The sequence below is a fragment of the Melitaea cinxia genome, chromosome 10 (genome assembly GCF_905220565.1).
Source record: "Melitaea cinxia chromosome 10, ilMelCinx1.1, whole genome shotgun sequence".
Taxonomy (NCBI): Eukaryota; Metazoa; Arthropoda; class Insecta; order Lepidoptera; family Nymphalidae; genus Melitaea; species Melitaea cinxia.
Window position 1 is genome coordinate 16,279,920 of NC_059403.1, and position 15,773 is coordinate 16,295,692.

Below are 15,773 nucleotides of genomic sequence, written 5' to 3' on the forward strand. Positions count from 1 at the left end.
GCGCACCACATTACGTTTACTATAACACATACGTCATCGAAATATTTCTTTATTCCGGTAACTTACAAAATATAACATCAATCTTAACTACATTTAATATCTTTTAACAACCGCTTTGGTGTGTGTAGTCGCCTAAAAGACCGACGGTTTGCGGGTTCGATTCCCGCTCGGAGTGGATATTTGTATTTGTACCAATATTTCTTTCCGGTTTGGATGTCTGTCCTTGTCCCCACCGTGCTTCCGAGAACTGTCCGTCCCTGTTGTTACCATAAGTACCTGATAGCGATCGTTACTCATAGTAAGGAACGTATCCGCCAACCCGCAGAGAGACAGCGTGGTGGATTAAGCTCCAATCCTTCTCCTACATGAAGAAAGAGGCCTAGGTCCAGCAGTGGGATGTTACAGGCTGAATGCCTGATGACTGAAATTCACCTTCACTCGTCGCTCGGCCTCCCGCGCCAACGCCGCGGCCTCTTCTCGTCCGGCGCGTGCCTCTTCCGCCTCTCGCGCGGCCTCTTTCAGTTGCACTGTTAGCTTTTTGGCTTGTTTCACCGCATCCTCTTTCACCTGGAAATGGTAAAAACAATAGTTAAAGCTTTTAAATACGATATCAACTTCGATGAGTTTGCTTTTTTTATAATATTTAATTTCAAGTATTTATTTAGCAGCGTCTTTGATGCGAGATAGCCAGCCCTACGGCCACCAGCCCGCCTGCCCAGCGTGGTGACTATGGGCAAAACACATGAGTTCGCGCATTTTTGGCACGAAATTTTGGAGGCCTATCTCCAGCAGTGGACTGCAATAGGCTGGAATGATGATGATGATGATGATGATGATGATGAAGTATTTATTAATGTAAATTTTACGGTATTCCATTTTATTTACTATTAAGATATTAAAAAGAGGCGACAATATGTTTTGAACAAAACCTAATTTAGAATTTGGGATAGGTAGGTGAGAAGTGGGAGGTGAGGAAGGTGAGAGGTGGGAGGTGAGACGTGGGAGGTGAGACGTGGGAGGTGGGAGGTGGGAGATGGGAGATGGGAGGTGGGAGGTGAGAGGTAGGTGGGAAGTGGGAGGTGGGAAGTGCTCGGTGGGAGGTGGCACCTTGTTGGCGAGGTGCAGCGCCTGCTCGGCGTCCTTGAGGTCGGCCTCCAGCTTCTTGCGCGCGGCGGCGGCGGCGGCGCGCTGCTTGCGCTCCTCCTCCAGCTCCGCCTCCAGCTCGCGCAGCTGCTTCACGATGCCGCGCCGCTTCTCCTCGCCCGCCTCCTCCTTGGCCTGCCACACACACACACACACACACGTGACATCAGCGATGCTGGATACAACGATACACGGCCGACGTAAAGTCGTTTTGGTTTTTTATTAAATAAGTAACACATAAATATCGTTAACAAACACGGTCGTGCGTTCCTGAGATAAGCAATTAAATGCTTATGTTATTTATTTTTATACAATACAAAAAATTATATAATTCTGAAAGAGTATTTATATCAAAACCAAATTTACTTCAACATGTCTCATACTTATTACATTCTAATATAATTTCATAACTTATATGTGTATAAAATTCTCATGTCACAATATCCTCTGAAACGGCTGGACCAATTTTTTATCAAATTTTGTATGCATATCGGGTAGGTCTGAGAATTGGCCAACGTCTATTATTCATACCCCTATATTCTAAGGGAGAAGAGCATTAAGGAGGTTAATACCATATATGGTAAAACAACGTTTGCGGGGTCAGCTAGACTTTATATAAAACAAAGTTAAGAAACTCCCCTCCAATTACTTAAAGTTACAATACAAATGATGCATGATACATACCTGAAGGTCCCTCTCAAACTGAGCCCTCATCGCCCCCATGTTGACCTCTAGCCTCAACTTCGCATCCTCTGTGAGCTGTAGATCATCCTCGATTTCCTCATTCTGAGCCTTTAACTCTGCCAATTGTGATTCCAAAGCTCGCTTGGCTTTCTCGAGTTCGTGAACATTCTTGTCTGCAGTGCCTTGCGTGTTGGCCAACTCGTTTAGTTCCGATTGTAGGAGGCGTTTCGATCGCTCTAATTCTTCTATCTGCATCAAAATTTTTTTTTAAATATATAACCAGTGCTGTTAAATTTGGTACACAACTAGAATATATACAATTTACCGTTACAGTTATCTATTTACATGATACCAAGCGATTTAAGAAAAATAAGTGATAATAAAGTAACATCTCTAAACAATTAAATATTTTATTTAATAGTATCTATACATATAATAAAGTGGTAGGAAAGTCAAAACTGTACATTGAATATTTTTTTAAAAGAATACTTGGGGTGTGATCTACAATCGATACCGAAGCCAAAAATATGGTTTTTAGAATTTTTGTCTGTTTGTCTGTATGTATGTCCGGAATAAACTCAAAAAGTACCACATGGATGTACTTCGAATATTATTAAGAAGTCGGGTCAACATATAGGCTACATATTATCACGTTATCACCCACGGGGAACGAGCAGTGAACTTTTATTTCTTCAACGCATTCTGTAACAACGTGTAATCTAACGACGAATATTTGAATGTGTATGTTAATAACCATGTATAGCATGGTAGCTAGCTTCACAGTATAAAAATCACGCATTATAAATAACTTAGGCTGATAAACATAATTAAATGAATATAAGTAGTATAAAGACAATTTTAAAGCAGCGCCATCTATGAGATTTTTCTGTAGATATGAAATGTAAAGAAGAAACGGGTTAATGAATGTTATTTTAAAAGGTATAATCGTAGATATTTTTGGTGCTGTATAACATTCACGCAGACGACGTCGCGGGCAGCAGCTAGTAATAACTAGAAACGGTAAGAAAGTACATTAATTAATAACTGGGCTATCTTCGAACAAATTGGGTTAGGTTAGTTCAACTTCAATAGTAAAAACTGACCATCCGAGTTACAAGAACTAGTTCACAGACACGCAGACCACCCAAGCAAAGAGCTCGTCCTCACACAGCCGCAGCGAGCACAGTAGGCTACGGACAGGTCACAGACAGGCCACAGACGGGCTACAGACTGGCTACAGACGGGCCACAGCCGGGCCACAGCCGGGCCACAGACGGGCCACAGACGGGCCGCAGCCGGGCCGTACCTTCTCGGCGGCCACGTCGAGGTCGCGCGTGAGCGACAGCACGCGCGTCTCCTTGTCGCGCGCGTCGCGCTCGGCCGCGTCGCGCTCCGCCGCGTACCGCTCGGCCACGGCGCGCTCCTCCGACACCACCTGCGACCACCACAAGGGTTTTTTTTTTTTTTTTTTATACAATGATAGGCTTGCGTTTGACCACTATTCCACCTGATGATAAGTGACAATGCGGACTAAGATGGAGCACGCTTACCTAGAAGTAACCTTCTGGAAGGGAATGGTGCTGATAGCCGAGATACAGACTATGCCTAGTTCGGTTACAGATGCTAATCTCATTACTTCTGATATTGTTACCACATTATCATTGTAATATAGTTCTAAGTTTGTGAAATAAAGATATTATTATTATTATATTATTATTATTCACTTGCGACTTAAAGATCCCCAGGTTATAATTTTCTGGAAACACAGACGCTGGTAGAGTTCCATTCTTTGGCTGTACGGATCAAGAATGTACTAGCGAATCACTAGTAACATCCTCCTCCCCACAATTTACATCCCGTCTACTTGGTTATCCTTGCGTGTCTCCCCACCGTGCCTCGGAGAGCACATAAGCTGTCGGTCCCGCTTGTTATCGCGTACATCTGACGGTGATCGCTACTCATAGTAGGGAATATAACCGCCGACCCGCATAGGAACAGCGTGATGAATTAAGTTCTGAGTCTTCCAGTCCTGGATTTATAAATAGGACGTATAAGCCGCGGCCTAGCGGTGGCAGATTTCAGAAAATTATTATTTTAGAAAGGTATGTACATGAGGCGGTAGAAATAAAGTGGCCTACACTCATACAAAATATAAATCGGACACTGGAGTCTTCTCCGATATGGAGAAAGAGGCCTAAGGCACATAAACTGATAACAACCTTGTCAAAGTTCTTTTGTTTCTTTTCCAGCTCCAGCACCTTGGCACGCTGAGCGCTTAGTTCTATATTCGTGTCTTCTAATTCTTCTTGGATCTTCTTTTTACCTGTAAGTATAAATTAATTATTAAAATAAACATTCTCTATTGAATAATTATTGATATTACAGAAATACACTGATAATAATTATTTAATTTTATTACTGTCAGTAGCTTTAAAAAAATATATTTTGTTTTGTTTTTTTTTTCTCGTTATTAATAAAATAGTTAATATAAACATAATTGGAGAATTATTGATAGTAAGTAGTTATTAGCCGACAGTCTAAAAACATTATTATGTTGCATTGTTAACTTTAAAAAAAAAATATTTTATATCTTCAAGTAGTCGATTATTAATTATTTTTTTTATACAACTAGGTCGGCAAACAAGCGTACGGACCACCAGATGGTAAGCGATTACCGTAGCTTATAGACGTCTGCAACACCAGAAGCGTCGCAAACGTGTTAAAGGCCCTTCCGAGCTCTGATCACCTTACTCACCACAGGAAGGTCGAGGTACTTCCCCAGTCGAAATGTTCCAGACTCTGAGCAGGATATCTCCTGCCATGCCCTACCTCAGTTGAACTCCATATACAACCAACTCTATATACATAGACAAGATAACGCCACTCACTTTTGTCTAGCTTGTCATTGGCCTGTTTCAGCTCGTCCAGCTGACAGTGAAGTGCTTCGATGTCCTTGCTGAGCTTCTTACGCTGCTCCTCTAGCGCTGCGGCAGCTTCTGCCTCTTCTTCTGCCTTCTTCTTCGCTTCGGCCAGTTGTTGGGTCAGCACTGATACCTTAATGATGCATAATGATTTTAGTACACAAATCAAAAATAATTCTAAGGTGTATCATGTAAAAAAATACAGTTTGTTATACATATAATTTAAGGTATAATAGAAAAATTACAACTACATAAACTTTTTAAATAACCTGATAAATTCGACTTTCTCTCTACATTCCAAAGCAAATAGTATAAAATAGACAAAGAATACAATTAGCAATTCTCTATAAATAAATTTAAAAATTACGAGTATTTTAAGATGCGCAAACGGAAAACAAATTTGATGGCAAATTTATTATCAGTATATTGATTGCAAAGCAAATTAGAATCACACGATATAAAGTGCACTGGCCAACAACAAAGAAACACAAAGAAAAATTTATTTATTTAGAAAAAAATACAATGACTATCTACTCGGGCTGTAAAGTTTTCAAGTGTCACTTGTTACAGGGCCTTATATTTATTTTAGTTATTTTTATATATCTTTGTGTTTTTTGTCTTAGGCAAGTTAACTTTCCTTTCAGGCAAACTTGTGCGGGAATTGGAACCGAACTTGTACTCCCACTATTGCTCCAAATAAAGCAAAGTTTACATACTCTGATATTGGCAAATCCGCAAGGGGGCATTCTTTTTTTTTTTTAATTGTTATACTTCTGCTATATTTTTGTGATTTGCTGCAACTCTAAAACTGTTATTTAATGTCTTCTAAGGCGAGTGATGTATGCACCCGTAACTGGCATGCATACCGGACTATGTACATGAACGTGATATTGTAATGTTTAGTATGTTATGCTGTTGGTGTGTCAGTAAATAAATAAATAAATAAATAAATAAATAAATAAATAAATAAATAAATAAATAAATAAATAAGGGGGCCATTTCAAGAATAAGAATACGGGGCCTTCGAAGCATGTGTCAATATAATTATAGATAATTATTTTCTCGTGTAAACTATAATACACTGTGTGCATGAATAGTATATGTCAAGTTCTAATTTGTAAGTGCCTATGTATATATGTATAACTTTTGGATATTCGTATTAATAAATAATTATGTAGACGTGACACGCGAGGCGTGCCCCACCTGCTTGTCGAGGTTCTTCCGCGCCTGTTCCTCCTCGTCCAGCTGGTCGCGCGCCTGCTCCAGCTCCTGCTCCACGTTGCGGAGGCGCGTCTGCAGCGACAGCTTCTGCTTCGTCTCTTCTTCCAACAGCGCCTGGGCAACAACAATCACATGTTTATAAAGTAGATGAACATCTCAGACTGCGATACTACAAATATCTGTATATAATATTATCTGCTGATTGACTGTACAATTTATGGATAAGAAGTCTCAAGGAAGAATCATTAGGAATGTCAGCAGAATCTAGTAGAAATGACACAGCAGGAAATTAAAGGATGGTCCCAAGCGGTCTCACTCTCGTTTAGGACATCGCAGGGATGTCTCATTTTAAAGTGGAACGGTAGGCGACTAGTCTTTAGATTAAGACGCTATTTTGTAGTTAGATAGGGTTATTTTTTTATTTTATTTTTTTGTAACGAAATTATGTCGACAAACAGTCTAATTTTGAGCTTAGGTAATTCGACGGGTCTTAATCTAAAGACTTTCCCGGTAGGCTATATTACTATTATTTATAGTTTACAAACATTTTTTTAATTTCGGTTTTAATAGCGCTAAAAGAAATGATGTTAAAAGTAAGGTTTTTCCTATTGTGGTGTGTGCTACTTATCACATTTAAAATACCTTTAAAATTATAATATTTACATAATTAGATATTACCTGTACTTCAGCGTGTTGCGAGCCTGCGGTGGCTGCTTGTTTGGCGGCCGCGGACGCTTTGAGTTCTGCTTGTTCTAATTGTTGCAACGCTTGTTCCGCTTCGCTTTGTAGACGAATGCACTTTTCTGCTAATTCGGACCTGAATAAAAAATACATGTAGTCAGACATATTCTAAATCAAATTATATAACATTCCCTCAAACTGAGAATTTAAACTCATTTGACGAGAAACATCTGTATGCCTTATACGAACATGCTATGAGCGGCGATCAAACAAGCTACTGCAAGCTGGTTGCGACCACTGTGTCAACCACTTAATATAAAAATTTCTGGTAATGAACCGCACGTGTTATCAGACAGACACTATGTGCCAGTTCAATCCAGATTTAGCCGATTTTGATAAGAATTTACACAGCATAGCGGTAAGAGAATAATAGCAGAGTCGCTCTCTCACAGCCACACAAGTGACGTCAGTACCTGGCGCGGTCCACATCCTGCAGTTTAGCGGCCAGGTCTTGCAACTGCGCCTCAGCTTGCTTGCGACGCCTCTCTCCCTCAGCTCGGGCAGCACTAGCGCTCTTCAGCTCCGTAGCCAAGTCTGCGTTCTCCGCCTCCAGAGCCTGCTTCGCCTTCTCCAACACTGCCAATACATGTCACTTTTTAGTCCTTACTACGTAATGTTTGAATTAAGGTCTGATCCTTCTCCCACACAGAGAAAGAGGTCTAGGCCAATAGCGGGACGTTACAGGCCGAATCATAAATAATGTTTCTTCTAATATAATTATAGCTCTAAGGTTATATATATATACAAAATCTCAAAAACCTAATTATTTATTTAAACAGGTCAAAACTAGTCATTAGATTAAAAGCCATCATTTTGAAGTTAGGTTAGGGGTATTTTTTATTTTTTGGTAACGAAATTATGCGGATAAACGGTCCAACTTTGAGCTTAGATAATTCGACGGCCCTTAATCTAAAGACCTTACCTTGGTCAATAAACTAACACTTATTGTGAAAAGTCACATCCTGTTTCCGTTCAGGCGACGAACTGTTACACTTATGTTGCCAATAATCTCGCGTCGAATGAAACACACTCCCTTCTTCATAGGGTAGAGAATTTTCCACATCAAAATTATCATCTTTCGACAAACCGAATTTTACGCTTTTCTGCCTCCGTTCGTTACAATTAGCCATTTTTACATAATATAATATTAAAGTTACATAAATACATTAAAAATTTTAAGTAAATCTTGTACTAAAGTTTTCGTTTTGTTAACAAATATTGACATTCTATGTCATTGGATGTGTTAATTAAGGAACTTTTAAATTTGGAATGATTCATGATATTTTTTTTTTTTTTTTTTCAAATATTAAAACTGCTATATTTGACAAAAATATCACGAATTAGATATATAAACTCTTTTCTTATGCGAAGCGTTAAAAACTCTACCAAGTAATGTAACCTATTACACACGTTTAGTTAAGTAATGAAAAAAAAAAATAGACGTAGTTATATATATATTTAAACATTGAGATAGGCCACAGAAGGATATATCCTGCTCAAAATCTGGAGCAGCTGATCTGAGGAACTAACTCAACTGTACAGAAAGATCACAGCAAAATAATACTGCTCTCAATGAATATTGTGTTCCTGTAGCGGGTAAGATAGCCAGAGCTGTGGAGAAGGGTAGGGTCATTAATGTTGGCAATGCTTCTTGTATTGAAACCGTGTATAGGCTACGGTAAGCGTTTACCATCAAGCGGGCCGTACACTTGTTAGCCGACCCAGTCGTATAAAACGGTGGGCACATCCTGCTGGAATGCGGTAGTGTGGCGAATTACAGGGCGCTACACCTCGGGACACCGAGGTCGCTCCGGGAAGTCGTCGGCAACACAAGGGGTCTGCTAGGCTTCCTCGAGGAGCTAGGCTGGCACGAACGAGGCCCCCAGCCTACCACGCATAGGCGCACCGAGACGTCGAGTTGCGGAGAATAGCCCGTGGAAAATCAATCAATCATCAATCGATCAATAGAACGGTGAGTGTGAGGGCGCTCACCGGCCTTTTTTTTTTTTTTTCTTTTTTTTTTTTTTTTTTTTTTTTTTAATTTGGCATCGCGCGGTTTGCGCATATGCCACTAATAAAAGCAGGGAAACGTTTATCAAGATTTGAAAGGTTATTACTTACGGAATTGGAAAAGGATCAGATAGGATTACTACGATACGATAAGTATACGGATTTATAATTTGAAACTCACCGGCCTTGGCCTTCTTGAGCTGGTCGTGCTGCTCGTTGAGCAGCTGCAGCTCCTGCGAGTGCCGGTGGCGCTGCTCCGTGAGCGCCGCCTCGTGCGCCGCCGCCTCCTCCTCCAGGCTGCGCTTCAGCACCGCCACCTCCTGCTCGCGCTTCGTGCGGAGCTCCTGTTGCGCTGGGGGGGGGGGGTTAGTGGCTCTTAGTGACGTGTATACATATATGTATGTAAAGACAATACACTCAAGTACTAGTTTCGCAGTTTTCTTAAGTATGATCTTGCCGCGATATACACAGAGACTACCTGTTGCGCTGGGGGGGGGGGGGTAGTTACTCTTAGTGACGTGTATACATATATGTATGAAAATAAAAGACTACACTCAACTAATAGTTTTGCAGTTTTCTTAAGTATGATCTTGCCGCGTTATACACAGAGGCTACTAGTAAGGCTGTAAGCTATGTATAACCTATTTTTTGGACATAATAATGCAGTCTATGGTGATGGCATTAGAATAATTGAGAGGAAATATTTTGATTGTAAGAAATTTTGTTTCGTATAGTTACTCCACCTGAAGTGAGGGCTTTAAATGTTGTTTCTTTTGTTTTTATAGGTGAGTGGAATGTTTTATTTATAAGAGAATGTAGTTCTAAATATTGTAAGAACGTATTGTAAATACATTTTTTATTTTTATAGATATGTGCAATTTCATTTATTTATTTTACACTTTATTGTACACCAAACAAAATAAGCAAGCAATATTAGCAATAATTTGTAAAAAAAAAGAATGTACAAAAGGTGACCTTATTGCTTAAGAGGAATCTCTTCCACCTTAGGGCAAAGGAGATAGAGATAGGGATATATTGACGGTGTAGGTGTAGAGTTTAATTTTATCAAAAATAATATATAATAATTCATCTTAGTTTTAAGATTCCTACCACGAGAGACATGGGATATAAGTATAATGACTATTATATGTATGTATAATTTTATAATCTATTGTGATGTATTCTAATTTTTATAACAATTATTTGTACACTTCCTAACCGCTTTTCTATGCGCTGTCCTATACCCAAAGGTTGTCTGGATGAAATCGCTCTTTTAGCGATAAGACCGCCTTTGCACATCTTCCTCTAATTATACTACTTTTGTTTGTATCTTTTAATGGTGTGCAATAAGAATATTATTATTATTACTATAATAATAATAAATATCTACACAATACACACACGGTTGTCTGTTCCTAAAGTAAGCAACTTAATGCTCGTGTTATAGGTAACAGCCGACTGGTATATAGCTACATATATTTTTTTTTTTTCGATAAATATACTTATAAATATTGCACATATAAATATATAAATAAATATATATATTACACCCAGACTCGGGGTGGGAATCGAACCCACAAGCCTCGGAGCAGAAAGCAGGGTCACTACAAACTGCGCCAACGGGCTGTCTACTATAATATCGATGGCTCCTAAGTATACTGAGTCAACTAACAACTTTTGACAATTTCATTTTTTAAGATATTAATAACATTTACTTCATTTCCTATCTATCTATGTAAAAAAAAAATAAAGTTATTAAAAGTAGAGTTGACTCAGTATACTTAGGAGCCATCGATATGTACGAAGCCGATCTGCTCGGCACGCGACTCACCGGCGGTGGTGTCGAGCGAGTCCAGCAGCTCGCTCTTGAGCGCCTCCAGCTCCTCGTTGAGGTCGCGGCGCAGCTTCTCGGCCTTGGTGCGCGCGGCGCGCTCGGCGTCCAGGTCCTCGTGCGCCTCCGCCAGCGCCGCCTCCGCCTCGCGCGCCGCCTTGTGCGCCGCCGCGCGCGCCGCGCCCTCCTCGTCGGCGCGCGCGCACGCCGCCGCCAGCTCCTCCTCGCGCTTCGCTGCGGGCGTGCGGGCACGTTACTACGACTGGGGAACTACCTCGGCCTTACGGACGATCATCATTCATCATCATTTCAGCCTATTGAAGTCCACTGCTGGACGTAGGCCTCCACGAGTTCGCGCCGAAAATGGCGTGAACTCATGTGTTTTGCCCATAGTCACTATCTGGGCAGGCGGGTTGGTGACCGCAGGTCTGGCTTTGTCGCACCGAAGACGCTGCTGCCCGTCTTCGGTCTGTGTATTTCAAAGCCAGCGGTTGGATGGTTATCCCGCCATCGGTCGGCTTTTTAAGTTCCAAGATGGTAGTGGAACTGTGTTATCCCTTATTCGCCTCTTACAACACCCACGGGAAGACAGGGGTGGCTATATTCTTACTGCCATAACCACACAGCAAACGGATGATCGCAACTAAATAATACTGCTTTCGAAGCACTGTTATGTTCCTGTGGTGAGTAGGGTGACCAGAGCTCTTTGAGGCATTGGAAGTAGGGTCAGCGACGCGCTTGCGATGCTTCTGGTGTTGCAGGCGTCTATAGGCTGTGATGATCGCTTACTATAATGATATGACTACACGAGTTAGTTACAAGGTCATTTCCAATTTCTACCATTTTAGACCCCTCACTCCCCCTTTATCAAGCAAACTTTCAGCGACACACTAACTTACTATTACAACTAATTACTATTAGATATTTTCTTTCTCATTGTCACAACTAATCGCGCTAAGAAAAACCCCCTTCCCTATATTTGCAAACATATTTTATGAACGACCATCTAAACATTCAATGGTAAAAAAATGTCGACTTTATTATTCATATCTGATTCATTCTTCTTCATTTGCACAAACTCACTCAGAATAATCTGCAACTCTTCAACTTGGACCTTCCTTTCAGATAGCTGCTCCTTGACATCTTGGAGCTCGGTCTCCAGTTTTCTCTTAGCTCTGTCTACTTCTTGTCGCAATTGATGATCCTGTATAATTGAAATAAATTATTTATGCCACTTTTTTTCAAGGAAATTTCAGATACATTACTACTGTTCAATGTTAAAAGCCTACATTTTGAATGGACAAAGCTTAACACATACATGGCAATGTATTCGTTCAAAAAATTAAGTATGAAAAGTTCTTGCCATATCTAAAGAAAGCACCTACGTCCCAAGCAGATGGTAGCTTTCCAAAGAATTTAAAATAATTTTCAAACACTCAAAAAGGTCCAAAAGAAAAATTTAGTTTACTGAAATCTTGATCTTAAAGTTATTTACTTACCTTAAGTAATTTCTCCTCTAGTTCAGCGATAGCCGACTCCTGTTTTGCCTTCAATTTGCTGAGATGTTTAGCTTTCTCCTCTTCTTCGGCTAATGCTTGAGACAAGTCGTTGGCGCGTTCTTCTAGAACCTGTAATTATAACAATATTTATAAGACACAGATAGATAAAGAGTACTCATTCCTTGTCCATTTTTTCCATGAGCATTAAACTACAGACATCCATCAACATGCAGCACAAGAGAAGGTGGAATTCATTCTCTCTCACCATTCAAAAACGGCTAACCTTACCACTAATACATAGAATATACTAAAAATTTGTGTTAAGGTAGGGCACAGCAGGAAATATCCTGCTTAAAATCTGGAGCTGCCCGACTAGGGAATTAACTCGACCTTATAGTAACATCACAGCTAAATAATAGTGTTCTCAAGTACTGTTTTGTTCCCGTGGTGAGTAAGGTGGTCCGAACTCCTGGGGAGCGTCGGGAGTAGTGTTTAGAGGCTGTGGTAACAGCTTACCATCAGGAAGACTGTACGCTCGTTTGCCGACCTAGTTCTATAAAAAAAGAGACCAAGTTACCTTCTTTTCTTTGAGCAGCTTCTGGTTGGTATCCTCACTTAGAGCCAGTTCCTCTTCTAGTTTCTTTAACTTGCCGTCGCATTGGACACGCTCAAGCTGTAACTTCTGGCGGGCTGCCTCCTCTTCTTCCAGCTGTTCCTCTAAGTCCTGTAAATCAAGAACAATATTAAGTGGGGTGACCATATGAAACCATTTGATAAGGTTTCATCTTCACTCTTATTATTATAATAGCAATTTTTACAGTGGAACATTCACATGAAAATTATTATATTTGTGAATATGTCTTTTTTAGTAAAAGAAGATTTAGTAGGGGGAGAATATCCAAGACATTAGCAGAAGATTTACCGATTTTATTTTGTCTCACCTGTATATTAAGTTGCAGACGTTTCTTCTCCTGCTGCAGAGCGTTACAACGTTCTTCTTCTTCTTCTATACGCCCTTCTAAGTCGTGTAACAGTTCTTCTAACTCTTGCTTTCTGGCTGCTACTCTAGCTCGACTCTCTTCCGCTTCCGCACATAGTTCTAATTCAGCCTAAAAGAAATAAAAGTTATTTATTATTACATTTTATTGATCATTTGGATAACATGATGCAGAATTTTTCTATTGAACTTGGTTTTTAATATATCATATGTTCTATACTTTTTTTTACACACATACACATACGTCCGTCTGTTCCGAAGGGAAGGTAACTTAATGCCTATGTTTTAGTTATATTGTTACATATTCATATATAATTATATTTTGAATCTCTTCTTGATTGTCAGACTTAAAAAAGCTCTTTTTATTTCAGTAACATTATATGTAGACATATTTTGCCTCAGATGAATTTAACAAGTGCCTAGCCCGTTGGCGCAGTTTGTTGCAACTTCTGCTCCAGAGCTTGTGGTTTCGATACCCACATTGGATGATTTATTTGTATTTATTTATATATGTATTATTTCTATGTGTAATCGGCTATTACCTGTAACACAAATAATAAGTTGTGTGTTCAAAGCTATGTACCTGCAGTTGTTCTGCCAGCTGTGTTTTCTCAGCGCTTGCCTGCTGGTACTTAGCCTCATACTCTTGACATCTCTTCATCTGTACGTCTAGCTTCTCACGAATCTGTCTCAGCTCATCTTCCTTCTGTGTTAGCTTCTCTTCTTGCTTCGTCACTTCTAATAGAGGTTTCACCTGAAATTATTACACCGTAATATATTATTTATGTATATTTGTGACATATCTATTTGCAATCTTTTTTTATTATTATTGAATTCTTGTCGCCAGTAATTAAGACATAATGTGCCTTTTTTGGAAATGGTGTAATTTATTTTGTTTTATCCTTATAGCCATTTTATTTATAGAGTTTGAACAATATTATTAACATGATTGTGGTGATGTAATATAAATGGAATTCTTCAAAACGAAGATAAGTTCATTTAAATACAGTATCTAAGACAATAATCTATTGAATAAGCCTTCCCATCGTATTAGCATTACAATGGTAATTTATAATAATACAAAGGAATGTTTTCAAAACACAACCACATCGGTTCTAACATCTAAACTACGGATACGGTGTTATATAAGTATGATGATTTCAGATGTTATATTATTTAGAAATTAAGATTTAATATTTTTTATTAACATTATTTAGAACAACTTTCTTTGAAGACGCTAGATTTGGTATTAACTAGTTTGGTTAAAGTTGCATAAGCCTAACGTCCGTCGTCTAGTTCACAGGTATAGTATGCTCACCTTTATATACAACCTCCACCACTGCCAGTTCCTAAGCTTAAGGTACGCGGCACAGTTTCTCTGGATTATTCGGATCGCGTTCAACTGCTGAAGTCTCTTCTGGTAGTTTCTCCTTGCAAGGTACCCTCGACAGAACGCCTGGAAGTTCACGATAAGGTCCGTGATCTTGTAATCTCTCTCTTCTTCCAAGTGAGCCAACACTCCGGCTCTGAAGAATATCTTCGACTGACCGACGCGGTACAGGTTATGGTCGAGCTCCAACGCCTCGATCATTTGCTCGCAAGCCTTCTTGCCGTCCATGAAACCTTTGGGTATTATGTTCGGTGTGAGCAATTCGTAACGCTGCCTGAACTCTTGGAAGGGTATCCTGTTCGGGAAGCCCTGACGACAGATTCTGATACCCTCGAGGACACCGTTGCATCGAAGCTGGTCTAGTACCAGTGGTGCTTCTATTTTGCCAGCTTTCTTTTCATGATTCGGAATGATACATCTGACAAAGTTCGGATTCGTATTTCTCAACGTTGCCATCAGTTTTGTCAGCTGCTCCTTGTACAGCTGGGAAACTGTCCTGAACATTCCTTTTCTCGTTCTCGCTCCGAATTGCGTGTCTGTCAAGGCCTGTTGCGCCATGCCGACGATTTCAGCGTCCTTCCATATGTGGCATACGAAGGGATCCTGGGACGACTGAAGGCAAGAAACAACGTTCTCGTTCAGGGGGTCCATGTTCTTCATCAGCCACTTGTCTGCCGAGTAATCGACCTTTCCAGCGTAGTGGATAATCGCGAAATCGGCAACACCACGGAAATCTGTCTTCATGAATTTGGGATGGACGGAGTGAGATTGAACTAATTTTTCCACGAATGTCTTGTCGGTGGCCTTGGGGAACCAACATTCTTCGTCCAACAAAGCCATGATACCCATAGGTTTGTCGATAAGGTCTATAGTCGGTTGCAAATCTAGACCGAAATCGATGAATTTCCATTCGATACCTTCCCTTTGGTATTCCTCCTGTTCTAAAATAAACATCGTGTGATTGAAAAGCTGTTGAAGCTTTTCGTTTGTATAATTGATGCAAAGCTGTTCAAATGAGTTCAGTTCGAATATTTCGAAACCAGCCATGTCGAGGATACCGATAAAGGAGGCTCCTTGTCTCTTTGTCCTGTCCAGAGATCTGTTGATTCTGTTTACCAACCATCTGAAGAGGCGTTCGTAGCAGGCCTTAGCGATTGCTTCCACGGAGAACTCGACCTGTTCCTTGGTTTGTGCTTTAGTTACGAAATCGCGGCCAACCTTTATCCTTGGTTTTAGGAATGCTTTCGTCATTTCCGTTACAGAAAGACCTAAAAAATACAAAAAACAATTATATTTTATTATTTATTTTGTAAACACATCACAAAAAAAATCGACT

The 15,773-nt window shown here is 40.1% G+C and overlaps 1 protein-coding gene across 1 annotated transcript in view; it reads right to left on the minus strand.

The window, feature by feature from the left end:
* Positions 1–15,773, minus strand: part of LOC123657483 (myosin heavy chain, non-muscle) — an 86,587-nt gene that overhangs the window by 6,201 nt on the left and 64,613 nt on the right. The window contains exons 8-24 of the mRNA XM_045593025.1: positions 14,366–15,705; positions 13,631–13,801; positions 12,992–13,159; positions 12,628–12,774; positions 12,051–12,179; positions 11,635–11,755; positions 10,552–10,785; positions 8,902–9,072; positions 7,124–7,286; positions 6,648–6,786; positions 5,952–6,083; positions 4,716–4,881; positions 4,047–4,150; positions 3,134–3,262; positions 1,828–2,076; positions 1,108–1,278; positions 433–567 (exon numbers count right to left, since the gene is read on the minus strand). Coding sequence (XP_045448981.1) covers positions 433–567; positions 1,108–1,278; positions 1,828–2,076; positions 3,134–3,262; positions 4,047–4,150; positions 4,716–4,881; positions 5,952–6,083; positions 6,648–6,786; positions 7,124–7,286; positions 8,902–9,072; positions 10,552–10,785; positions 11,635–11,755; positions 12,051–12,179; positions 12,628–12,774; positions 12,992–13,159; positions 13,631–13,801; positions 14,366–15,705 — 3,869 coding nt within the window. The remainder of the gene's footprint in view (positions 1–432; positions 568–1,107; positions 1,279–1,827; positions 2,077–3,133; positions 3,263–4,046; positions 4,151–4,715; positions 4,882–5,951; positions 6,084–6,647; positions 6,787–7,123; positions 7,287–8,901; positions 9,073–10,551; positions 10,786–11,634; positions 11,756–12,050; positions 12,180–12,627; positions 12,775–12,991; positions 13,160–13,630; positions 13,802–14,365; positions 15,706–15,773) is intronic.